We start from the raw sequence: 24,516 nt of genomic DNA, 5'->3' as shown, positions 1-24,516 counted from the left end.
GAGGGTTCCCCCACCGCCCCACTGGCCTCCAGCCCTGGCTCCCGTTCCAGCACGAGCCTCTGCCCCCCGGCACCGTCACGGCAGCCCCCCAGCAGGACGCCCCCATTCCTGACAAACCCCTCTGGACTCACTCAGGCCTCTGGGTTTGGGGTCAGGGTCAGATCCCTTCTCAGGACCAGAGCACTCATCACCCGGGGAGGTGGCCCTCTCATGCTCCCGGTCCTCCTGCAGCCTGCGGGCAGAGGGGGATGAGGGTGGGTGAGCAGGGGCAGCTGGCTGGGGACCCCCTGGAGATGAGAACGTGGTGCTGTGGGCTCTGCCACGGTCTGGGGACACTGGTCTCATGGCAAGGGCTCCCGGGGCACCCTATTCCCCAATGAATCCATCCCCTGCCCCACACCAGCTCCCATGGGTGCCTTAGGAACCCCAGCTCTGCCAAATCCAGTGGGAACCTGCCTTTTGGTGCAGAACCCCCTGACCCAACCCCATCATTTCCCATGGCCACCCCTGCTGGGCCTGCCTGCCTCCCCCTGTCCCCATGCCCCCCACAGCCCCATGTCCCCCTGTCCCCATGCCCCCCATCCCCAGGGACTCACCGGTACTGGAAGGGTGCCACAGTGGCAGTGATGGGATGGCTGTGTGGGGGACCTGAGGAGAAGGTGATGGCCCCTGACCCAAACACGGGGCCCCTCCCCTGTGAGCCACCATGAGACTCATCCCCTGTCCCTGCTGTGGCTGTTCCGCTGCCCTTCCCAGGGGACCCTCCCAGCCGCCCCCCACCCCTGCCCTGTGCTAGGGGAGCTTTGGGCAGCTCGCTGGGCTCCCCCACCCTGCCTGCCCCTCTCCTCCCGCTGCCTGCTGCCTCTGGCCATTTCCCAGGGGACACCAGGGGTCTTGATGGGGCTTTCTGCCCACCATGAGTGGGAACACTGGGGCTTCCCTCCCTGCCCTCGGCCGGCTCACGGCCGGCAGCTTTGCCAGTGCCTTTGAGCTTGAGGGTCTTGGGACCAGGGGCTGGCACCTTCCCTGGCTGAGGGGACGGAGCCCTGTGGAGGACAGGGGACCCTGGGGTGCTCAGGGGGGCTGTGGCGTGCAGTTTGCCGTGGGCCATGGCACGGGGCACTGGGATGGCAGATTGGTAGTGGCTGCGGCCGGTGGAGTTGATGTTGGCTGTCCCCTTCATCCTGGTGAGGCAGCTGCTGGCAAGGCTGTGGAGGAAGAGGAGGGTTCATTACAGCCCAGCAGAGCGAGGGGGCGGGTGTGGGGGGGCAGCCACAGCCCCTCGGCTGCACCAGACCTTGATCTTTCTTCCTAATGGCCGTGGGTGCTCAATGTCCCCATCCTGGGAGGAGGCCACTCCACCCCATGCCCCAGGGTGAGGACACACATGATGTCCCCTGACAGGACCAGGGCATATGTGACGTCCTCCCCCAGGGAGCCTGTGCAGCCCCACCCCTGTGTCCCCAGGTCCCTACAGCAGGTCCCTGCAGCAAGGACATAAGGGCACAGACCCTCACCAGTTGGGGCTGCACCACAGGCAGGATGGGGCCCTCTTGGCCACTCAAAAGTTTCTCCTAGTCCCCAAAACCACCTCCTGATCAACCAAGACTGTGCCCTGGCCCTCCAAGACCACCTCCCAGACATCTGAGGCCATCTCCTGGCCACCTAAAACCAACTCCTTGTCCCCTGAAACAATCTCCTGCCACGCAAGACCACCTTCTAGTGGCATGAGGACCAGCTCTGTGACCCCTTCTACTGGTGTCTGAGTCCCACCCCCACACTGGAGTGCCCTCCTCATCCCCAGTGTCCCCCCACATGGTGCCACCTGCCACATCTCTCCATGCTCTCGCTCTCATCTTGCTTGTCCTATGGTGACTTTCCATGTCACCACCCCTCAGGCAGCGCCCTGTGCCCCCCCCCCCGCCTTGCCTTGGTGTTTTTCTCCATGTGATAAGGATGGGGTCTCATCCCACCCAAAGCACCCACAGGCTTTGCCACCACTGGTGACAGGGATGTCAGCACAGTCACAGTGAGTGGAGAAGCTCATCACTCCTCACACCCACAGGATTTGCCTGGGCAGGCAGAGCAGAGCTCAGCAAGGAAATCAGCCATGGAACAAAACTCCATCTCCAACTACCTCCTGCCTGCAGCTCTCCAGGAAAAAAAACTCAAAGAAAAAGGTTTTCTCCAGGGGATGGAATGATCTCTACAAAGATGGGGACCTGTGTCCCCACAGGCAGCAGGTGCCACATATCTCCCAGGACACACATTCCACGTGTTGCTCCTGCATGGTTTCACTCAGCCTCCTTGAAGGCAAACCTCAGGGGAGGGGAAGCTTTTAGAGCATTCTGTGGGGACCATCAGCTCCAGGCTGGCCACCCCCCATGGTGAGGGTTCCTCTATCTGGTGCTGCCTTAGCGTTGGGTGGGTGCAGTGAGTGCATTGGAGGGTGTACTGGAGCCCCCCGAGGCTGTTCCTGGTGGGCTGGGGAATGCAGCATTCCAGGTACCCCCCCCACACCCACCTGCTCTTTCAAACCACCCAGCCGAGACACAGCTTCTCCAGAGCTGGAGGTAAGCTGTGGGGTGCAGGGAGATGGCTCCATCACCCCGATGGGAACAGCAACCCAGCCATAGCCACTGCATTTCCCGGCAGAGGGTGTTACATGAACAAAGCCCAAAAATGCCCCAAACCACCCTGTTTTGCCTCTTCCCCAACCTGAGCTGCCCCAAGCCCTGCTCCCCACAAGCTTTTGGGGGTCTGCAAGGACCAAACCATGCCCCACATTCTCCCCACCCTGGGATGGCCATGTCCCTGCCACAGGCAGCATTGGGGTGAATGCACTCAAATTCCCTTTTCCCAGAGCCATGTGAACTGGATCATTTGATCGTGGAGCCGTGGATCACGGGGAGAGGGGCTGATGCAGTGGATGAGTTCAAGGAATCACAGCGCCAGTGCCAGCACCAGCCGGGAGCTACAAAGGTCTTTCCAAGGCAATTTCGATTAAGGGGCAGAGGAAACTGACACACACAGCTCTGGGCTTGCTCTCCCTGAAGCCTCTGAAACACTGGGAGAGATTTTTCTCTCTCCCCACATCCTGGCTGAGCCATCTCTGCCTCTGCTCGCCATGGTCACGGCCCTGAGCCACGGCAGAGGTGGGTGGAGGCAGTGCTGGGACAGGCACTGGGGGGCTCTGGGACAGATCCGTCCTCGAGTCACTGCGGGAGGTGGGATGGAGGCAGGAACGGGGGCTCTGCCACTCCCACGTGGGCACATAGATCCAGCTCGGGGGACCACCACAGCCCCCAGGGCGGGGGCCTGTACTGGCACCAGCCCGCACCCAAGGGTGCTGCAACGTGGGCAGCAGGAGCCAGGCAGGGCTTTCCCTGTGCCAGTGGGATTCCCGCACCTACAAAGGTCACTCCCGGGAGCATGGAGGCCAGGGCTCAGCACCCAGCTGGACACCAGCTCATTTTTGGGAGCATAATGTTCTCAAACCAGCTGTGAATATCAGCAGAGAGCAGCTCCCCACTGTCCCCCAGTCTGTTCCCAGGCTGTGCCCCACAACCCACACTTACAAACCCCAATTCTACACTTTTTCCCCCTCTCTTTAAGGCAGCCCCTGCCCTGAGAGTGCTGTGCCTGGAGACAGCAGTTCACAGCCTTGAGCTGCAAAACACCTTGTGCGAACACAAAGGAGGTGGACCTTCATAGAACTACAGAAAGGTTTGGGTTGGAAGGGACCTTACAGACCATCATCTCATTCCACCCCCTGCCATGGGCAGTGACACCTTCCTCTAGCCCAGGTTGCTCCAAGCCCTGTCCAACCTGGCCTTGGACACTTCCAAGGTTAAGGGGAGCTTCCTCCCCATAGGTGCAAGGATGATGAAACCACCAGTTCCAAGTCACCCATTTCACCCCGAGGTCCCTCACACAAACACCTCCAGTCCCAGCAGCTGGTTCTGGTGGGTTTTCTCCTAACACAGAGGGACATCATCTGCTCCTCACTCTATAAAATCTGTCCCAAGCTCATCCTCAACCAACTCAGAGGCAAAATCTTCGTCTAGATTTATGCAGTGACCTTACCTTCCCAGCACTCACTGAGCACCACCAGCATGCAGCACTCCTCCAGCCCTGCCTGCTCCCTGGGCACGTGGCATGGGGGCTGTAACCAGGTTTTGTAGACTTCTTTTCCACTTTGGATTTCTCTCTTGTGGACACAACTTCCATTTCTCCCCCTCTGAGCCCACCAGCGATGCCACAGCTGCAGCAGAAGCCAAAGCTGCCACGCTGGCCACAAGAAAATCAATCCTCCTCTTGTGCTCACAGGGTTGAGGCTTCTCAGGAGATGCCAATGCCTGCTGCGAGCCAGGCTCGGAGCAGTCCTTTTCCCACCACACACACCTCAGGTGTCCCTGAGGATTCCGCTGTGCCTGGCTAAGCACTGCTGACCCCTCCTCAGGCTTCACCCTGCTCTAGAGATGCCATGGGCTTCCTGGGGATGGCTGAGGGGTGATGTGGATGCTGCCCCACTCCCCCAGACTGTGACACCAGCTGGACCCTCATGCTGGGGATCCACAGCTGGGATGCCACCAAAGGGATAAGCCAAATCAACTCCTGCCACGTCCCTACTCCCCCCAGCAGTTCCAGGAGGAGCCACTCCTTTGCCCAGAAGGCCCCTACACATCCAGCATCAACCACCACAAACTAAAACCATTCCCGGGCAAGATTCATCCCATTCTTGTTCCCAAAGAATTCTTCCTTTGCGTCAAGACTGATTTTACTCTATCCAAGCTTCGTCCCCAGGACTGGGTGCCTCTGGTATGTGCCCCGTGTGTGATGACGGCAGGGGAGTGGGCGAGAGCCCCATCACGCTGTGTCACGCTGGCATCCTGCTGCCTCTGCCCAGCTAAAGCAGGTCATGGCTTGACCCAGATAGACCCAGCAGCTCCTTCACAGTTAGCTCAAAAGGGAAACAACTTTCTCCTTCAACCCAGGAACAGCTCTCAGGAACCGGCTGCTGCTCCCCCTCCAGGTAACACAAGCACTGGGAACTTGCACCTGGTGCTTTAATTTGGGGACTTCCAGCTGCTGGGTGAGTTTTCGGTCCCATCACTTCCCTGGATACCAGCTTGGGATCACTGGGTCCTGTGGTAGTGGAAAGCAGCAGGTGCACACGAGGTATTTTAGTAGCAGGAGATATTTTGGAGCAGCCAAAGCAGTGCTGTGGGCAGCAGAGCCATGCCTGGGCATCAGGGCTGAGCCTCCTGGGCAGCCGGAGGTGCTCGTCTCCCAGCCAAGCAGAGGATACTCATCCCAGGCACCTCCAGAGCTCAGGTGTGGAGGTGAACTTCAGTTTTTAATCCCAGAGGCAAGGTGGGATTTGATCCCTTCAGATGATGCCTTACAGAGTTACGGGTGTTCACACCGAAGGAAAAGCCTTGGCTGAGCTGTGTCCTTCATCCCAGGAGAAACACAAGCCAGCACATCCCTAAAGGCATCTCCTTCAAAGAGGCATCTGTTGTGCCCGGAGCCTGAACTACTTCCTCGGCCTCGTGTCCAAATCCACCTCACACGTGTGATTTTAGCAGCCAGGAATGAACAGGGACCTGGAGCCTGGTCTCATTTCATGTCCCCATTTCCATGACCTAGCGGGGTCACTGGAGCATTCCCAGCACTGAAGCAGATCCGCTTTGGAGCCATCCATCACCTGAGCTGAGCTAGGACCAGCCTCCCGCCCTGCAGGGGCTACAATGAGTGGCTGAAGCCCCTGGCTCCACCACTGTGCCTTGGAGGGGTCCAATCACGGGGGCTCCCATGTTCCCAAGAGAACAGCGAATGGCTCTGCAAGCATTTTGCTCTCTATTTTGTAGCATTTTGGAGTGACTTTTATAAGCAAGACAAAAGTTGCTTCTCTCCTATCCCTCACAGCTTATATCCCTGTCAGGAGTGATATGCTGTCCCGTGTCCCAGGATAAATGTGGCAGGAGTCTGAGCATGGACACTGAGTGATGGAAAATGTCTTCAACCCTCCAGCCTCTGCTGGCATCTTGCTGCTGCTCTGTGCCTGTTTCCCCACCCTGACACAGCCTCTGGAAGGGGTAAGAGAGCTGAAACCAGGCTGGTAAATAGGAAAAAAGGAGGATGGATCCTTCCCTGGGTGTGCTGGGATGCAGAACAGCTCCATAAATTGGGAATCATCCTTGAGACACCCTTGGGACTGGCAGCACAGGAACACCAGGCGCTGCAGCACTGTGCCAGGTGTCCCCGAGGAGATGCTCAGGGGCTGCAAAGCATCCTTCATTTTTATGGGTGAGGGTGGAGGGGGCAGCCCAGGGTGAACCCCAGGGTGTGAGTGGCATGAGGAGCTGAGCCCCTGCCAAGGGACAGGTCCTGGTGCTGTGAAACAGCTGACCCCAAAGGCTGCTCCCTGCACCTTGCAGCCCTGTGCAGCATCCAGCCTCGAGCTGCCATCAGGGATGGCCACGCTCCAGCACAGCCTCCTCCCTGGCACGCTTGGGAAGGGTGACAAAGAAAAGGCTCCTTGTGACACAAGGAACATAAAACTTTCCAAAGAGAAACAGAGGGAGCCGGGGCAGAAAGGGCCCTTCAGAAGAGAACAAGCTGCCGATTCAGCCACCAGGCCCAGCCCTCCAGCCCCCATGCCCCGGCCACGACCTGGCCTGCCCACCAGCCAATGTCATCGCCTGGGACATTGCCACCACCCGCATCGCTGGAGCAGTAGGCTGGGTCCTTCCCCAGGGAGGTCTCACTGCTCCCCTCTCCCAGCCCCTCCGGAGGGCAATGTCGGGCTGGCCAGTCCGATGGCCAGGCCGGGTGCAGGCAGGTGGTTCTCCTGGGTGCAGGCAGCAGAAGGGCAGGCAGGTGGAAGCAGAGGCCAGCCAGACCCAGCTCTGCCTGTCCTGGATGTCTGTTCCCCCCCAGCACGATGCTGGGGCTCTGGGAGCTGCTGGGAGATGGGCAGGGGCAGGCACTGAAGGACAGAAGTCAGCTGTTGTCCAAGCAGAGATCATAGAGAAATCACAGAATTGTCAGGTTGGAAAAGCCCTCCAAGATCATCAAGTCCAACTGCTAACCCAGCACTGCCATACCCATCGCTAAACCATGTCCCCAGGTGCCACATCCACACGTTTTTGGAACACTTTCAGGGATGCCCAGCCCGCAGCCACAGCACTAATCCCTGCTTTAGCCCCTCCGCAGCAATCCCATTAGCCACTTAGCCCACTTCAATAAAACCGGCTCTGAGCAAAGCTGAGCTCTGGGCTGGACCTGCTGCAGCAGCCGCTGCCACCGAGCCGCGGGTACGGCCGGGAGACCGAGCTCTGCTCCGACTGCGCTGTGCCCGGCACAAATTCTGCTGCAGGATGCGGCTGGGTGGTCTGGGGCTGGGACAGAGCCTGGGAGCCGTGCGGGCCTCTGTGCAAGGGGCTGTGTGAGGGTCTGTTGGAGGGACTGTATGAAGGGCTGGGCAAGGGTCCTCGACGCCCAAGGCTTCTCCCCGGGGATATCCCGGCCACACGGAGCCCGGTTCGCCGCGGCCCCTGCGTGTTCCCGCAGCCAGTCCCCACCTCGGGATCTCTCACAGCCGTGCTTCCTGCCGGCGGGTGCGACAGCTCCTAGGCCGGGGCCACGGGGGCCCGGGGCAGGTGTGTCCCCTCCGCCGGGTGGATATCGGGGGTGCCCGGCAGAGGCGGGGGCGGGGGGCAGCGGGGGTGTCCCCGGCCCCCGGCGCTGCGGACGTTCAGGAGACGCCGGTGCTGGACAGCTCCGCCTGCGGCACCGCCCCCCCGGTACCGCCCCCCGGGCCGGTGTCACCCCCGCCCCGACCGGTGTCACCTCCACCCGGTACCGCATCCCGAGCCGCTGTCACCCTCCCCTCCGCCGGGTACCACCCCCTGAGAAGGTGTCACCCTTTTCCCCCGGACCGGTGTCAGTCTCCTCGGTCCGGTACCGCCTCCCCCAGCCGGTGCAGCCCCCCCGGGACGAGTGTCCCGCCCTCGAGCCCGTGCCCGTCCCCTCCCCAACCCGGTGCCCACCGGGCCGGCAATGCCCGCACCGCCTATGGCCGGTGGTGCCTGTTCCCCTCGGGCCACCGCCGCCAGCCGGGGGCCAGCAGAGCGACTCCCCAGGGACCAGCCCAGCGCCGGGGGCCCCCGGCCTCCCGGCCCCTCGGCTGCCTGTCTGGGACGGAGCCATCTGTCCGGTGCCTGGTGCCATCTGTCCTCCAGCAGCGCTGCCTGTTATTTCCCGGTGTCCCAAGCACCCATAGGGAAAAGGGTTGGGCTGTCCTCCCGTGGGGTGACACACCACCGAACCCTCTCCAGATACCCCTGCAGTGAAGGGTCAGCTGGGAAGGTTTGGGTTGTGGCTGAGGGCCTCCCACTCTCCTCGGCCCTCCCGCTCACCCCGTGCTATGTGGCGAGAAGAGCCATAAAGCCGTCGGTAGCCCTGTGGACGCCTCCTCCAGCACAAGAGCCACCACTGGACACGGCAGAGCCTGGGGTCTCTCCAGCATCCAGCACCACAGCCAAAATACAACTCCTATTGTGCATCCTGAGGGCTTCAAAACCTCCCAACACCAGCCCAAAATCTTCCCAGAACCTCAGAGCTGCCACGGGGCCAAGGATCTCCCAGTGCCGGCTCAAGCCCTGGGCCAGGAGCTGTCCCACAGCTCTGGTGACGTTCAGCTGAACTCTTGTCTGGGCCAAAACTCCGTGGAGCCGGCTGCATCATTTATTTAGCCCTGTGTTCCCGCGGCATCACACACCTGGCCCTTTGCTCCCAAGAATTTTGAGCAAGACCAGATGTCGCAGTGTCTGCATTCGCCGCCGCTGTGCGGAAACGGCCCCCCCGGTCCTCGACCCATGAAACCTGGAAGCCCCTGACGGATTTTGGCTTGGCTGCTGGGGTGGCGGGGAGAGGCAGCTGCACAGCAGGGCTGCAAAACACATTAACTCAGCAGATGCTGTCGCCTTCGCAGGCGTACGTGAGTGCTGGGTGGTCGGAATGGTCGAGGGGGCAGCTGGGCTTGTCCCCCCATCCTGGCACCGGCAACGCATCCCCGGCACCCCCAGTGCTCCCTGGTGAGACCCTCACTGCCTGTTGGCTCCCTCCAACACTCGGCTCTCTCAACACACAGCAGGCAGAGCAGAGTCATGCGGGTACTCAAAAAGGCTTTTTTTTTCCCCTAAAGCAGGTTAAGGATTTAAAAATGCCACTGGGAGCATAGGATGGTTATCACTAGGGACACAGCAACAAGGTGTGTCAGCAAAGTGGGAGGTTAAACCCCAAGAGCAGACACACAGAGCTGAGGACATGCCATCATCATAGCTGAGCTCCAAATTGGGGTGGTTTTAGATGCTGAATCTACTTTGGGTGATGAACCGAATGAATGAAAGTCAACTCATGCATCCAATTCCAAATGGAACCCCTCAATCCCTGCCCCAGTGCTGGCCATTCCCACCACGGACCATTCCCACCATGAGCTAAACTGCCCTGGCTGGTCTTACCTGGCCAAGTGAGACGAGTCTCCCTTAATCCCTCCTGTAATAAATGAAGCCGCTCTTGCAGCCTGGACTCTTCCAGGGGGTTTTCCCCGAGAGCCCCACACACCCACTGGCACCCAAAGGGGGTTTCCCTTGGGATAACCAGGTATTTGCAATGGAAAGCAAAAGCCACAGGGAGCCCTTAATGGGATGAGTGGATTTTCCAGTGAGCTGTAAATCCTCAGTGGCTGTTGGCAAACACCTCCCTGCTCGCTCTGGAGGCGGCGGGGGGCGGGGGGGGGGGGGGGGGGGGGGGATGTTGCAACAGTCACCACTCCAGAGGGATCCACATCCCCAGGGTTTATCAGAACAACTCCAAGTGTGCCCACGATGCCAATGTCCCAAGGGAGTTGAGGACTGTCACTTAATACATGAGGCTGGATGAGCTTGGCAGGGACTGGCAATGCCCTCCCTGGCCCCAATACCCCTCACCAGCCCCAGCACAGGGAGCAGCTCCAGTCCCACGACCCTCTTACACCTAAAGTTAAACCTCCTCCCTCCAAAGGATGCATCTGGAGGATGCCTGGCTTTCCCAGAGGGGAGCCCAAGCATCCCTCAAACATCCCTTCAGTATCCCTGAATTATCCCTTGAGCATCCTGCCGGCCCGCAGCGAGCAGCCCTGCCTTCCCTCGCCCACCCCACACTGCACATCCCCTGGCATGGACGCCCCAGCACGGGGTGAGGAGGGGTTGCAGAGCCCAGAGGGGCGAGGAGAAGGGAAGGCGGGGGAGAAGGAGTGGAGGAGAAGTCGTGACTTATCGCCCTGCCCTGCTCAGGGGGAGTTTCCGCTGCCGGAGGCGGCGCCGCCCGGCCGCATCCGCACGGGCCTTGAATGCGATCTGAGGATGAGAGCGGAGAACGAGCACAAACCCAGTTCCCCGAGCTTCCACCTCCGCTCCTCCACGAGAGCAGGGGAATCCAGGGAATTCAGGCAAACAGCGGGAGGCGTTAGCTCGAGCGCTGGCTCCCACTCCAGACCCGCTCCCCGCAGCACAGCCGAGACCTTCGGCACCCGATTGCCCCACGCCGGCACTAAGAGGATGCCAGGACACCAGACCCACTGCCCCAGCCGGCCCCGGGCATGGGTGGCTTGTCCCCACCTGTCCCCTCCGCGGGCGATGCCTTGGGGCACTCCAATCCCCAGTGCCGGCAGGGTGGCAGCAGGGCAGGGGTCAGAGTGGCACCAGGACCTGCTGCTGAGCCCTTGAGGAAGGGGACTCGCAGGATGTGATCCCACAATGAAACTTATGGCAACCCAGCACCCAGATAGGGTGACCCGGAGCCCCTCATAAAAGTCCCGAGGGCAGGGATGGTGCCACAGGTGATTTGGGGCCGGGTTGGGGCATTGACCAGACAAGCTCAGAGAAGTGCACGGGGACCAAGTCCCACAGCCAGAGACAGCTTCACCCCAGCTCCTACCCCACCACGACCCCCTAGGACAGAGCAGAGCTTCGAACCCTCCCTGGGCCACTCATCCAGGACCTCCCCCCACCCTGGTTAATGAAAATCTTGCTCTCCCCAATTTTTGTAACTTCCTGTGATGGTGGTTGGGGTGCCACAAGCCAGAGGATCCTCCAGCCCCTCTCCCCCCAAGCACCTCCAGATCTAGGCGGTCAATCCACAGCAGTGCCCGATGTCCATAGCACCACCCCGACCCTGCAGCACAACTGGGCAAAGCTCATTAGAGGTCACTTGCTAATGAGCAGGGCTCGGGTTGTGCCAGCAAATGCACCAGGGAAGCCACCAGAGCCTGCTGGGACAGGCTGATCTGTCACCTGGAGCATTTGAGGAGTTCCCACAGGTGTTGGCAATGTGCCACCTGCCTGCAGCCTGTGCCTCAGTTTCCCCATGCACTGCCACCAGCCTCGTCACCACCAGTGCCACTGACTGCCCCAGCAGGTCCTGGCTCGCCACAGAGCACTCCTGGGGCTGGCACTCCTCTGGCCTTGGTTAGGTCTTGGGGACTGATCCTGCCCAGCCAGGACGGGCTGGTGACATGAGCTGGGCTTTCCCTGGGGACACACAGGGCAGTGGGCAGAGCCAGTGTGGTCCCAGCTGCCCCCTCCCTGTCACTGCTGTTTTTCCCACTGCACAGGGCACAAAGGGCTGTGGGAGGACAGAGGGTGCTGCCCCTGCCCTGACTGCCACCAAATGGATGCCCTACACAGGTGAGGGGGGACTGTCACCCATTTGCCAGCAGCAAGGCAGAGGAGGATCACATGGTGGGAACAAATGCTGAGGACTTCCATCCAACACTGATGTCCCCAGCCCAGGCTGATGACCAGGCACTTTGCTGGTGCTGGAGCATGCCAGACCTCCCCAGGGAGCGCATGCAGGTGAGGGGACGTCCGGCTTGGTCAGTGAGCAGAAGTGGCTCTGCAAGGGTCATGGGCAAGGAGAGGCACTCACCTCCCACAGTGCCCGCTCCAGCTCCACACGGACCCTGCTCCAGCCAGAAAGGAGGAACATGTCCCCAAGATTCTCACCTGGCAGCTGCCCTGGATGGTGGCACTGGGGACAGGACAGGGTGCTCTGGCCTGGTGGCACCATGTCCTGTCCCCACAGCGGTGCCAGCCTGCGCCGGGGGCTCCCGCCACCAGCCCAGCCAGGGCTCAGGGGGCTGCAGTGGCCCCACTAAGGTCAGGGTCCCAGCAGCCATGGGATCAGTGGCTGCACCCCAAGATCCAGCCCAGGGGCATCACCTGATCCCCCTGTCCACAGCCCAGGCCCTGCATCCCGCTCCAGGCCTGGGGCCCCGCTCCCATCCGCAGCCGGAAACACCTTTTTCCTGTCCGTGGGGCTGCAGCATGGGGGGGGGCAGCAGGAAAAAAACCTCGTGTCCTGGCAGGTTATTTACATCCTGCTGCCAGTGGGGCCAGCCTGATTCCCTCCACGTCCCCACATGCACCCCAAGCTCTGCTCCAGCCCTGTCAGCCTCATCCCTGTTCCCATCCTATTCCTGTCCTCACCCCCATCTCATCCCATCCTGTCCCTATCCTCACCCCATCCCTATCCTCATCTCATATCTCATCTCATCTCATCTCATCTCTTCCCCACCCCTTCCCTATCCCCATCCCTGTCCCCATTCCGATCTTAGTTCCCATCCCAGTTCTCATCCCTATCCTTTCTTCACCCTCATTCCTCTCCTCAAAGCCAGCCCCCCCTCAACACAGCAAGACTGGAGACCCCTTTTACCAGAAGGAGGATGCCAAATCCTGCCTTGGGGATACCATTCTCCTCCCAGTGAGCGCCAGAGCTCACTCAGTCCCATGCTCCCCATCCCAGCCTGTTTTCCCTCTCCCTGGCCTTTCAGAGCCAGCTCCTGTGCCGGGCTGTGTGACACGTCCACGTCCCAGGAGCCTTCTGTCTCATCCAGTCCTAGGAAAACGTTGGGGGGAAACTGAGGCACGGGGCTGGCAGGGCTGGGAGCGACCCGAGGCCAGGTCCAGGGCCAGGGGCACTGCCGGGACATGTGCGGGCAGCCCCTGCCCCCCCCGAGGCGCGGGAGCCCTGCACCCCCGGCACGGGCACTTACTCAGCGCCTGCGAAATGACTCAGCCAGGATCCGGCCGGGCCAGCCGGGATTTCCTGACTCAGCTCCCCCGGCTGTGAAAATGGGGGGGTCCAGCCCCTCCTTCCAACACCACAGACACCAACACACGCTGCTGCGGGGGGCGGGGAGCGCCCCCACCCCTGTGACCCCCTTGGGAGCACACGGACCCTCTCCGGCACCGGGGATAATGGCACGGCAGCGACGGCAAAGCCTCGGGGAACGCAGGCAGCACCCCAAAAACCCATGGGCAACCCCTGCCTGCACGGGGTCTCGCCCGCTCTGGGCAGTCGCGGGTATCCAGCAGGGCCGGCTGCAGGCCTGGCATCCCGGCACACCCAGACTCCCTGGCTCCCCTCCCAGTTGTTTTTTTCCTAGGTGAAATCCAGGAAAAGAGTCGTCCTGGCACATGCACTCGGCGGGTCTTCTCCGCTTCCCTCGCACAGGGTGACGGCACCTCCACGTCCCATGGGGGCACGGCCTGAGATGAAGTCGTCTCAAAGTTTTCCCTCTGTCCTGCGCCATCGCGGTTTGGCTGCAACATTCCCAGCTCCAAGGAGTGTGGGGATGGCTCCTTCACCCCAGGTGGTGGAGGATCCCCATGGGAAGCACCCATGGATGCCTACAGCCTGGAAGCACCTTCCAATGTCAAAAATGAGGGCAGATGCCATGATCTGCCAGCACCGACCCGCTCTGCCTGTGCGGAAAGCAGGACACACATTTTCGACAGTCCCCGTGCCTCAGTTTCCCCCGTCACCCTTTGTTGGCCATTCTGTGCTCCCCAGGACTGAACTGGGGAGGCACCACAGCGTCTTCCTGCAGCCCTCCTCTGCCGGGGACAGGAATTGGGGGTGTCCAGGGGACACCGCGGGCACTGGGACACAGGAATTTGCCAGCCCGGTCACGCTGCAGCTCCCACTGCTTGAAACAGGGTCTCTGTAGAGAGGTGGGGACATTGGGGGAGACAGTAGAGGGGACGCGGAGCTGCCCCGAGTGTCAGGCTGTGCCAACCCCTACAGCTGCTGCCTGTGCTCCCCGGACACTGCCAGCATGTCTCTCGTGTCACCGCTGTTCCCCACAGCATGACCCCATCACCTCGGTCCTCAACAGGGTGTTCCCCATCATCTGCAGCCCCCACCGTGTCTAGCCGGCCCCTGACGGGGCGTCCTCCATCGCCACCCGTTGTCCCCTCTGTCAACGCCGATCCCCGCAGGATGACCCAGCTGATGTGTCCCCGAATGTCACCACCAGTCCCTGTCGGGGTGTTCCATATCAGAGCCTGTCTCCACCGGGGTGCCCCTTGTGCCTTCCCGGGCCACCACGCAGGATGTCCCTCATCACCCCCGCTCCCACCGGGGTGTCTCCCGAGTCTCCCCGCTCCCACGGGGAAGTGCCCCACGGCCCCGATCCCGGTGCCCCGCTCACCGCTCGCTGCGCCCCGTCCCGCGCGGCCCCGCGGGCAGCGCCCGGAGCCGCCGCCGCTCGCGGAGTGACAGCGCGGCCGGGGACCCGCGCGGGCCGGCCCGGCGGCCGGGGGAGGAGTCGCGCAGGCCCGTGCCCGGCCCCGCCGCTCCGGCCGCCCGGGGTGCCCGCCCCGGCCCCCAGCCCCCGGCCCCCGGTTCCCCGGCCCGGACAGGCGGGTGCGGGGCCGCCCCTGCCCCGCTCGGTCCCTGGGGACGGCCCCGCCCGGTCCCCGCTGCCCCCGGTGCCGCTCGGCTGCCGAGACGCGGCACCTGGAACCGGCACCGGAGCCTGAGCCGGGGAAACCCCATGGACACCCCCCCCCAGTCCCCCACGGAACATCCCCTCCTCGGATTTCTCATGGATCCCACATGGACGCCCTGACCCCGTGGATCCCCCACGGATCCCTCTCGATAGCCCTCCTCGGCTCTCCTCGGATGTCCCCACGAGCCCCCTCGGTGGGTTATCCCTGATCCCCTCCCCATGGATCCTGACACTGCCGCCCCCAAGCACCCCTCCGGAGCCCCCATGGACTCCCCCCGCGAATTTCTCATGGACCCCGCTCCATCCACCCCCACCCCACCCCCACCTCCCCCTTCCCCAGATCCCCCAGCATGGATCTCTCCCTCTATCCCACCCTGACTCCCCTGCTGGATTTTGCCCCACCTCACCCCCGGCTCTGGATCTCCTCCCCATGGATCTCGACCCGCTCTGGATCCCCCGTATATTTCCCCGGATCCCACATGGATCCCCCACCCCTGGACACACCTGCCCGCGCTGGATCTTCCAACGGACCTGTATCTATATCCTTCCTCGAGTTCCCCCTGGATCTTCCCACGGACCCCTGTGCTGGGTCTCCCCCTCCCATCCTCTCCCCATGGAGCCCGACATGAGCCCTGCAATGGATCCCGTTTTGGATCCCTATTGACCCTCCTGTCCAGGGATGCCCCGCCATGAATTCCCTTGATCCATGGATTCCCAGTCTCTGGATTCTGCCGTCCCCCCCCTCCCCCGACCCCACATGGATCCCCGCCCACAGATCCTCCTAGATACTTCGCCTCAACGAATTCCTCCCATCCCGATTTCCCCCAGATCTCTCTTGATTGTGCCCAACTCATGGATTCCTCCCTCCTCCTGAATTCTCTCTGGAACCCCCATAGGTCCCTCATAGATCCCCCTACATGCCTGTAACATGTATGCCATCCCACGTCCCCTCCATCCCCCCGTCATGGATCCCCCACCCATGGATCCACCCCATAGATGCCCCTCCATTCCCCACCCATGGATCCCCGATGGATCCCACCCATAGATTTCTCTTCATTCCCCACCCATGGATCTCCTCATGGGCCTCCTCCATCCCCCCACCCATGGATCCCCGACGGATTCCCCCATGGATCCCCTCCACCCCCATCCCTGGATTCCCCGCCTCTCCGTTCCCCGCTCCCGGGACCGCCCCGCGCCCGCCCCGGCGCGGCCCCGCCCCCGGCCCGGCCCCGCTCCGGCCCCGGCGCGGCGATGGCGGCCCCAGTGCAGGACGCGGCCCCGGTGCGGGACAGGGCCCCGGTGCGGGACGCGGCCTCCGCCAGCAGCGCGGGCTCGTGGTCGCTGCGGCACCTGCACCTGGACCTGCGCGTGTCCTTCGCGGCCGCGGGCGCGGGGCGGCTGCGCGGGCGAGCGCGGCTGGAGCTGCGGTGCGAGCGGGACGCGGGCGGGCCGGAGCTGCGGCTGGACGCGCACCCCGCGCTGGCCGTGAGCCGCGCCGCGCTGCTGCCGCCGCCGGGCGGGCCCGGGGACCCGGCCGGGCAGGCGCTGCCCGTGGAGAGCCGGCCCTTCGCCAGCTATGGCAGCGCCCTGCACATCACCCTGCCCCAGGCGCCCCGTGCCGGGCAGCTGCTCACCCTCCTCATCGACTACGAGGCGGGCGAGGGGCCCGGGGTGAGCGGTGGGACACCGGGGGGACAGCGGGCCCGGGAGGGCGCGGGAGGACACCTGGGAGACACCGGGCCCGGGATGGGCGGGGGACACTGGGGGACATCGGGCCCGGGGAGGGAGGAGGGGGGCGAGGAAGTACCGAGCCCGAGGGGTGACCGGGTGAATGGAAGGGACGCCGGGCCCGGTGAGACACAAGGACCGGGAGGACACTGGGTGTGGATTGGGGGCCACCAGACCCGGGGCGAGCTGCGGGGGGAACCAGGGGACACCAGGCCTGGGGTGGGCAGAGCACCCCCGGGTGAGGAGCCCCTCCCCAGCTCCCTGTTCAGGGAGCAGCTGTGGTCAAGCAGCCCCTCACTGGGGTCTTGTTCCTTCCCCAGGTGTGCTGGCTGTCCCCTGAGCAGACGGCGGGGAAGCAGAAGCCCTACATGTACACACAGGGCCAGGCCGTCCTCAACAGGTCCTTCTTCCCCTGCTTTGACACCCCCTCAGTCAAGTTCACCTACTCAGCCACTGTGAAGGTAAGCAGAGCCCCAGGAGCTGCCCCAGCCATTCTCTCCCACCCCGTGGGTGCAAAACCCTCCATGAGTACAAAGTTTGCTGGGAAAGAAAGTCCAGAGGAGGCCATGGAGATGATCCAAGGGCTGGAGCACCTCTGCTCTGGAGCCAGGCTGGGAGAGCTGCGGGTGCTCACCTGGAGAAGAGAAGGCTCCAAGGAGACCTGTGAGCCCCTTTCAGTGCTTAAAGGGGCTCCAAGAGAGCTGGAGAGGGACTTTGGACAAGGATCTGGAGTGATGGGACAAGGAGCAATGGCTTTCCACTGCCAGAGGGCAGGGATTGCAGTGCTGGTGCCCGGGAGCGGGTGCATGCGCTGGCCTGGCTGTCCTGCCCAGAGCTCCTGGCATTTGTAGCAGGAGGAGCTGAGTTTGGGGGGAAACAGCTGGAGGAGGGTGGTGATGCTGGGCCATGCTGTGTCCTGGTGGCAGTTCTGGGGCTGCCAAACTTCCAGGAAGGAGCAGCTGCTAATCCCCAAAGATGGCACTAAATAATCCAGATTCCCCCCTTGTCTGCGTGTGGGCACCGGCACTGGGCCGCCGCAGCGTGCCAGCCTGCTGGGGGCAAGGGGAGCTGCTTACTGGTGTGACACCAAGCTGGTGCCAGTGGCACATGGTGGCATCAGCTGGTGATGCCGGGATTGATTTATTTTGCTTTCCCAGGAGATGGGGCTGTTACTGAGCTCTGGGGTGATGCTCTGTACCAAGGAAACCGTATTCCCTGGGGCACCATGGGGCCCACTGTGTTTGGGATGGGGACACTGGATCAGTCTCTCTGGGCTCAGCCCAGGCTGGTGGATTGGCCATGGGTTCAGTGTTGGCTTGGGAACAGGAAAAATGAGTTGTTGTGCAAGAATTGGGAGGGGAGCCAGTGGCTGAGGGATCTGCATCCTCTGCCCTTCCACACCTGCAGCTCCAGCATTTCCTTATCTCCTGGTAGCTCCAGGAGCACCTGGGGCAGCTCCAGGTATCCTAGTATTGCAGAGATGCAACTGGGATCCCGAGTGGGAGCTCGGGGTGTTGCTGCTCTGCTCTCCTCCCCACAGCCTGCAGTGCCCACGGCCCCGGCACCTTCAGGCTGGGATGCATTTGCCATCAGACATTGTGGCGTCCCAGCTGGCTTAGCTGGCCTCCCATTGTGTACACCATGGATCTAATGCATGTTTTTATCCACATGTTCAGGTCCCTGAGGGCTTCATGGCTGTGATGAGTGCCACGAGCTGGGAGAAGCAGAAGGACAACACCTTTGTATTCAAGATGTCCCAGCCAATCCCCTCCTACCTGATTGCTCTGGTTGTTGGGGACATTGTGTCTGCTGATGTTGGCCCAAGGTAAGGGGCTCAGGAAGGTTCCAGAGCTGTGGGAGCTGCATGGTGAAGCTCCTGTGGCAGCCACCTCCTGCCTCTCCCTGCTCCACAGGGCTCTGGAGAGCAGAGACACTGTCACAGTCAGTCCCTGTCTGTGTCACCAGGTTGTGGGCTCATGGGATGAGGGTCCTTCTCGAATTGGAGAGGGAGAAGGAGCCTTGGTGCTGTGTCCCCTCACCTTCAGGAGGGTCCCTAGCTCTGCTCATGTCACCCCTCATGTGAATGAGGGCAGTGGGTCACTGTGCACGGAGGGTCCCACATTTCCTCACAGACTGGTGCTTTCTTGAGTTCTTGGCTGCCACTGCAGCCATATAAAAGCCCTTTGACATTCAGACAAGGAAAGAAATCACAGAAGTTTGCACTATTGGCCTCTTTAGATGCCTTATCAGCAGGGTTTTATTTTACTGTGGAATAAACCTGTGCAATTTCTGTCTGATGAGGCAACAAGGTGAAAGTTCCCTAATGGTTAAACTTCTCTGTGCTTGGCCAGGAGCCGCGTCTGGGCCGAGCCCTGCCTGATCGAGGCTGCCAAGAAGGAGTACGATGGGGTGATTGAGGAGTTCCTGGTGGTTGGAGAGAAACTCTTTGGACCTTATGTTTGGGGCAGGTATGGCTGGAAGGTTCCTGAAGGATCTGGTTCCCCAGGGGCAGGGAGAGAGTTTCCTTCCGTCCCCAGCCCCATCTGCAGGAGGAGTGGGGTCTGAGCCCAGCCTTCCCTGGCAGGTACGACATCCTGTTCATGCCTCCCTCCTTCCCCTTTGGTGGCATGGAGAACCCCTGCCTCACCTTCGTCACGCCGTGCCTGCTGGCCGGGGACCGCTCCTTGGTGGACGTCATCATCCACGAGATCTCCCACAGCTGGTTTGGCAACTTGGTCACCAATGCCACGTGGGGCGAGTTCTGGCTGAACGAGGGCTTCACCATGTACGCCCAGAGGCGCATCTCCACCGAGGTCTACGGTGCGTGGCCGTGCCTGGCTGTGGGGTGCTGAGCCCTTGCACGGGTGCTGAGCCCTCTGTGGGTCTGGGGTCTGTGTCCCACAGCTCAGCGCGTCCCTCCGAGTGCCGGTGGGGATGGAGCCGGCGCTGCATCTCAGAAGAGGTGAAGGGCAGCAACTGCAAGGCCCTGTGGGGTTCTGTAAACTGAAAAAGAGTAGGTTTAGATTAGATACTGTGAGTTTGGGGAGGCACTGGCACAGGTTGCTCAGAGAAGCTGTGGCTGCCCCATCCCTGGAAATGTCCAAGGCCAGGTTGGATGGGGCTCGGAGCCACCTGGCCTAGTGGAAGGTGTCCCTGCTCATGGCAGAGGGTGGAACAGGATGATGTGTAATTTTCCTTCTAGCCCAAACCAGTCTGTGATTTCTGGTAGCCTTTGCTCTGAGATGGAACCCCTGCCAGGAATCTGAGCACTGCCCTTGGCCAGCCTCATCTTCCTCACCCTTCTGCAGCTCTCCCCTGGATACACAGTCCTGTCCAGAAGCTTGTGTTCTCCCAGCACCATTTACTGCATCCATATGAATTGAAGTGGCTCTAAAAATCTCTCGCTGTCCGGGGCTGGGTTGCCCATTCCTCCCTGCAGCTCTGCCATCCCAACTCCACTTGTGTTGGTTCCCTGCTCTCCCAGCTCTGATGCTGTTGCTGGTGCTGTTCCTCTCCCGTCGCAGTGCCCGCTGTGCCCGCAGTGCGCAGGGGTCTGGCCGGGCTCCCCGAACGCCTCCGCTTGTCTCTGCCCAGGTTTGCCCTACACCTGCCTGGAGGCTGCCACGGGAAGGGCCCTCCTGCGCCAGCACATGGACGCCACGGGGGAGGACCACCCGCTCAACAAGCTGCGGGTGGTGATCGAGCCAGGTCTGTGGGGTGTCCCTGGGCTCCAGGGGAGCGGGACAGTGGCGGGCGGGCTGGGGGGAGTTGGGCTGTCCCATGGCTGGCAATAACACCAGCACGGGTGATGGACCAGGGAGAGACGCTGGCTGCAGGAGGGATGGGATGGGCTGCGCCCAGCACAGAAGGGGGAATCTCGGTGCACACGAGGGCTGTCTTGTTTTGCAGATGGGCAGGGGGTTTCTGAGGGTTTTGCCTTTTTCTAGGTGTCAATCCCGATGACACGTACAATGAAACGCCCTACGAGAAGGGGTACTGCTTCGTTAGCTACTTGGCTCATCTTGTGGGCAATCAGAGCAAGTTTGATGCCTTCCTCCAGGTGAGTGTGAGCTGCAAAGTTATCCAAAATGCCATGGCAGGAGGCTGGGGCACAGCAGCACCCTGGGAAGGACAGGATGAGAAGGTGGCTGGGGAGAGGAAGAAGAGGTGGGAAACAGGAATGTTAATAGGGAAATAAGATGAGGGCAGAGCATAGCCTTGTGCTAGCAGCAGGTGCTGGGAATGTTGAGGGGTATCCCTGGGGATGCAGGGGTCTGGGCAGCCCCTGGAGGGAACAGGGGCTGGAATGGGTTCCCCCATGAGGTGGAGCACACAGAGGGCTGGGCAGCACTGCTGGGGTGACAGCGTCTGGCACCAGCCCCATCTGTCCCCGCAGGCCTACGTGAACAGGTTCAAGTTCCAGAGCATCACTGCAGATGACACCCTCGGGTTCTTCCTGGAGTACTTCCCGGAGCTGAAGGAGAAAGGCGTGGACTCCATCCCAGGTCAGCACAGCACCATCCTGGCCAGGGAACAGGGGCTGCCACTTCGCAGCCCCGCACCCACAGGTGTCAGAGCCACCCATATCCCCCGGAGCCTTTGCACATGGGTTTGTGTGTTTTACTGGAGATGCTGCTGCTGCTGGCCCGGCTCTGTCGGAGGAGGCACGGCAGTGGCCAGCTGGGATCAGGCCCAGGCTTGGGCACGTGCTGGCTCAGCCTGATTTTTTTCCATCCAAACCCAGTCCCTGCTCTGCACTTGGGTGCTGTTTCATAGGGTGTCCATGACTCAGCCTGGTGAGTCTGGTGAGCACTGGGATCAGGCCCAGCCAGCACTCTGGGCTTGGCCCAGCCTTGCAGGAGATCCAGGCTTGGCAGGAGCTTTCCCTGCTGGAGCCAGCTCATCCCGCTGAGCGGGTGGCGGTGGGGCTGCTGCCCACAAGCACACCCTGAGCCCGTGTGTCTGAACGGCCTCACCCCATTAGTTTGTGGTGGTCACTGTCCTCGGGCAGGTTTGGTGGCACTGGGAGAAGGCAGTGGGAGGTCTGGGCAGCAGCACCTGGTGTGGGGCTCAGGGATCTGCTCCCAGCTCTCCCTCCTGCCTCGCTGCAGGGTTTGAGTTTGACCGCTGGCTGAACACGCCGGGCTGGCCGCCCTACCTGCCTGACCTGTCACCGGGGCAGCAGCTGATGAGACCAGCGGATGAGCTGGCAGAGCTCTGGGCAGCCGACGGCTTGAACATGGAGGCGATCGAAGCCGTGGACATCACGGGCTGGAGGACGTACCAGCTGGTCTATTTCCTGGATCAGGTCCTGCAGAAATCCCCTCTGCCTGAAGGTGAGTGCCAGGTCACTCCCAGGGCTCTGGTGCCCAGAGGAGACACAGGGTGACATGCCCCAGTCCAGCCAGTTGGCTGGGGACCTGAGGGCACATCAGGGGGACACACGGGTGTGTGCCCATCAGCCCCTCTCTGTGGGTCCTGGTGCCAGGGAGGCCTTGGTCAGTGTGGTGGGGGATGGAGAGCCAGGGGAAGCATGTCCGTGGATTTATGGGGACATGTGCAGTCCTGCTGTCCCCAGGCTGGCTCTGCTGGGCTGTTGTGTCCCCACGTCACTGCCACTCTCCTTGCCCTCTTTGCTGAGGAATCTCCCCCCACTTTGTGCTGGCACCCCAAGCCACCAGCACGTGGCCCTGCAGGGCTGCCCAGCCTGGAAGGCCCAACACAGGCACTGTCCTGCCCAGAGCCAGCAAGTACCTGGGGTGCTCCAGAGCTGGGGGTGGAGGGTGCTTGGGCAGGGGCCAGGGCTGACCCGAGGCTGGGAGGATCCCAGAGAACTCGCAGCACAGCTGGGATGGACTCACAGGGTTCTCTGGGAGCAAGGGCTGGGAGCTGGGTCACAGCCCCTGGGGGATGGTGACCACTCCCCTCTCACAGGCAATGTGAAAAGGCTCAGCAAGATGTACCCCAAGATCTCCGCGTCCCAGAACGCTGAGCTGCGACTGCGCTGGTGCCAGATCGTCCTCAAGAACAACCTGGAGGCAGAGTACAGCAAAGTCAAGGACTTCCTGCACAGCCAGGTTTGTCCCTGAGCAGTGGTGGCTGTGCCCAGCAGCATGCCAGTGGGGAGGGAAGGGCATGGGGCACAGGGCCTTCAGTGCCAGAGAGACAGGGGTTGGCTCTTGCTTTTGATAATCCCACAGGATGGTTTGGGTTGGAAGGGACCTTAAAGCTCATCTTATTCCACCCCCTGCATTGGGCAGGGACACCTTCCACTATCCCAGGTTGCTCCAAGCCCCTTCCAACTTGGCCTTGAACACTTCCAGGGATGTGCCAGGGCCTCACCACCCTCACAGGGAAGAATTTCTTCTCAATATCCCATCTAACCCTGCCCTCTGGCAGTGGGAAGCCATTCCCCCTTGTGCTGTCACTCCTAAGTCCCTCTCCAGCTCTCTTGGCATTGGAAGGGCCTCTAAGGTCTCCTTGGAGCCTTTTCTTCTCCAGGTGAACACCCCCAGCTCTCCCAGCCTGGCTCCAGAGCAGAGAGGCTCCAGCCCTCGGAGCATCTCCATGGACTCCTCTGGACCTGCTCTGTCCATGTGCTGGAGACTCCCAAGCTGGACGCAGTGCTCCAGTGTTGGGGTCTTACGGGAGCAGAGGAGAGGGCAGAATCTCCCCCTCACCTGCTGCCCCCACTACTGGGGATGAGCCTAGGACACAGTTGGCTTTCCAGGCTGGGAGAGCACATGGCCAGGTCCTGTCCAATTTGTCACCTAAGTCCTTCTCTGAAGGGCTGCTCTCCATCCCTCCATCCATCCTGTACAGACCCAGGTGCAGGACCCTGCACTTGGCCTTGTTGAACTTCATGAACTTATCAGGGTCTGCTCCTTCTCCAAGGTCCAGGTGTTCTCCCCTCTCCAGGTGCTGCAGTGCCAAGGGCTGCCCACGGCAACATGCCCCAGCCTGTGCCATTCCCATGTGCTCTGTGCCTGGCTAAGAGCAGGGCGATGCTGGAGGCATCATGCTGGGGACGGGGAATGGGGGGCGTCGCCGCTGGGGCCGGGCGGAGTCTGGGCGGTGACCCGCTGTGTCTCCGCAGGGCAAGCAGAAGTACACGCTGCCCCTGTACCGCGCCATGTGGGGCGGCTCCGAGGCCACACGGGCCCTGGCCATGGAGACCTTCTCTGCCACGGCCCCCCAGCTCCACGTCAACGTCCAGAACTACGTCAAGAAGATCCTGGGCTTGGCGGAAGCTGAGGCGTGAGGCAGCCCGGGCTCTGCTCCCTCCGCCGGTGCTCCTGCTGGCAGGACCTCGGTGCGTCCCTCGCACTGCACATTTCCTTATTAAAATGTGTAATTTTTTCTCTGTGTTTTTCCTGTTCCCAGTGAGCCACGGGCCACCTTAGAGTGACTCCCTGCCCCGCTGCCAGCCCTGCTCTGAGCACTCCTGGTGGTGCTGGCACTGGTGGGATGGGCTTGGCCTTAGTGCCTGCAGGGCTGGAGCAGCTCCTGGCCCCGATCCACACTGCTCCTTGCTCGGCTCCTGCCCAGCTGCCGCAGGTCCCGTGTGGCAGCGGGGACATGGGGAGCTGGTGCAGTGTGGCAAAGCTGGAACCTCCTGGCTCCAGTGCCCTGAGCTGCTGCTCCGGAGGAGCTGGGCATTGCTCCTCCACCTTGCTTTTTGCCACTACCCTGGAGCTCGCACTGGGTTGGAGGAAAGGGGCGCTCCTGCTCTCCCACCAGCAATCCGAAGGGCAGAGACTGTAGGAATAAGACAAAGCTGGACAGCCACAATGTTTCTTATTCCTTATCAAATGCAGGGATATGACTGCACAAAGTCCAGTACAAAACTGCCCAAGGCTGCAGGAACATCCTGGGAGCCTGCTGGCCATAATGATAACAAGGTGGTGATAACAAGAACACCTAACTGCCCTGGGAAGCTCATGTGT

At 61.8% G+C, this 24,516-nt stretch overlaps 2 protein-coding genes across 8 annotated transcripts in view; one reads left to right on the top strand and one right to left on the bottom strand.

The window, feature by feature from the left end:
• NAV1 (neuron navigator 1) overlaps positions 1–14,591 on the bottom strand; it is a 74,350-nt gene extending 59,759 nt beyond the window's left edge. For all 7 annotated transcript variants that reach the window (XM_039565204.1, XM_039565206.1, XM_039565208.1 and 4 more), the window contains exons 1-3: positions 14,543–14,591; positions 597–1,208; positions 132–232 (exon numbers count right to left, since the gene is read on the bottom strand). In XM_039565204.1, the coding sequence (XP_039421138.1) occupies positions 132–232; positions 597–1,183 (688 nt within the window). In that variant the 5' untranslated portion in view covers positions 1,184–1,208; positions 14,543–14,591. The remainder of the gene's footprint in view (positions 1–131; positions 233–596; positions 1,209–14,542) is intronic.
• A 1,486-nt stretch (positions 14,592–16,077) lies between these two features.
• On the top strand, positions 16,078–23,929 carry LOC104692573 (arginyl aminopeptidase). The gene is made up of 11 exons (XM_039565244.1): positions 16,078–16,513; positions 16,891–17,031; positions 18,247–18,395; positions 18,922–19,038; positions 19,155–19,390; positions 20,165–20,278; positions 20,518–20,630; positions 20,967–21,075; positions 21,682–21,906; positions 22,505–22,647; positions 23,667–23,929. Exons 1-11 carry the CDS (start codon positions 16,094–16,096, stop codon positions 23,829–23,831), a joined length of 1,932 nt encoding a protein of 643 aa, XP_039421178.1. The 5' UTR covers positions 16,078–16,093; the 3' UTR covers positions 23,832–23,929.
• The last annotated feature ends 587 nt before the right edge of the window (positions 23,930–24,516 follow it).

Source organism: Corvus cornix, chromosome 26 (genome assembly GCF_000738735.6).
Source record: "Corvus cornix cornix isolate S_Up_H32 chromosome 26, ASM73873v5, whole genome shotgun sequence".
Taxonomy (NCBI): domain Eukaryota; kingdom Metazoa; phylum Chordata; class Aves; order Passeriformes; family Corvidae; genus Corvus; species Corvus cornix.
Note: the sequence above shows the minus strand (reverse complement) of the source record. Positions and strands in the feature narration are given on the sequence as shown.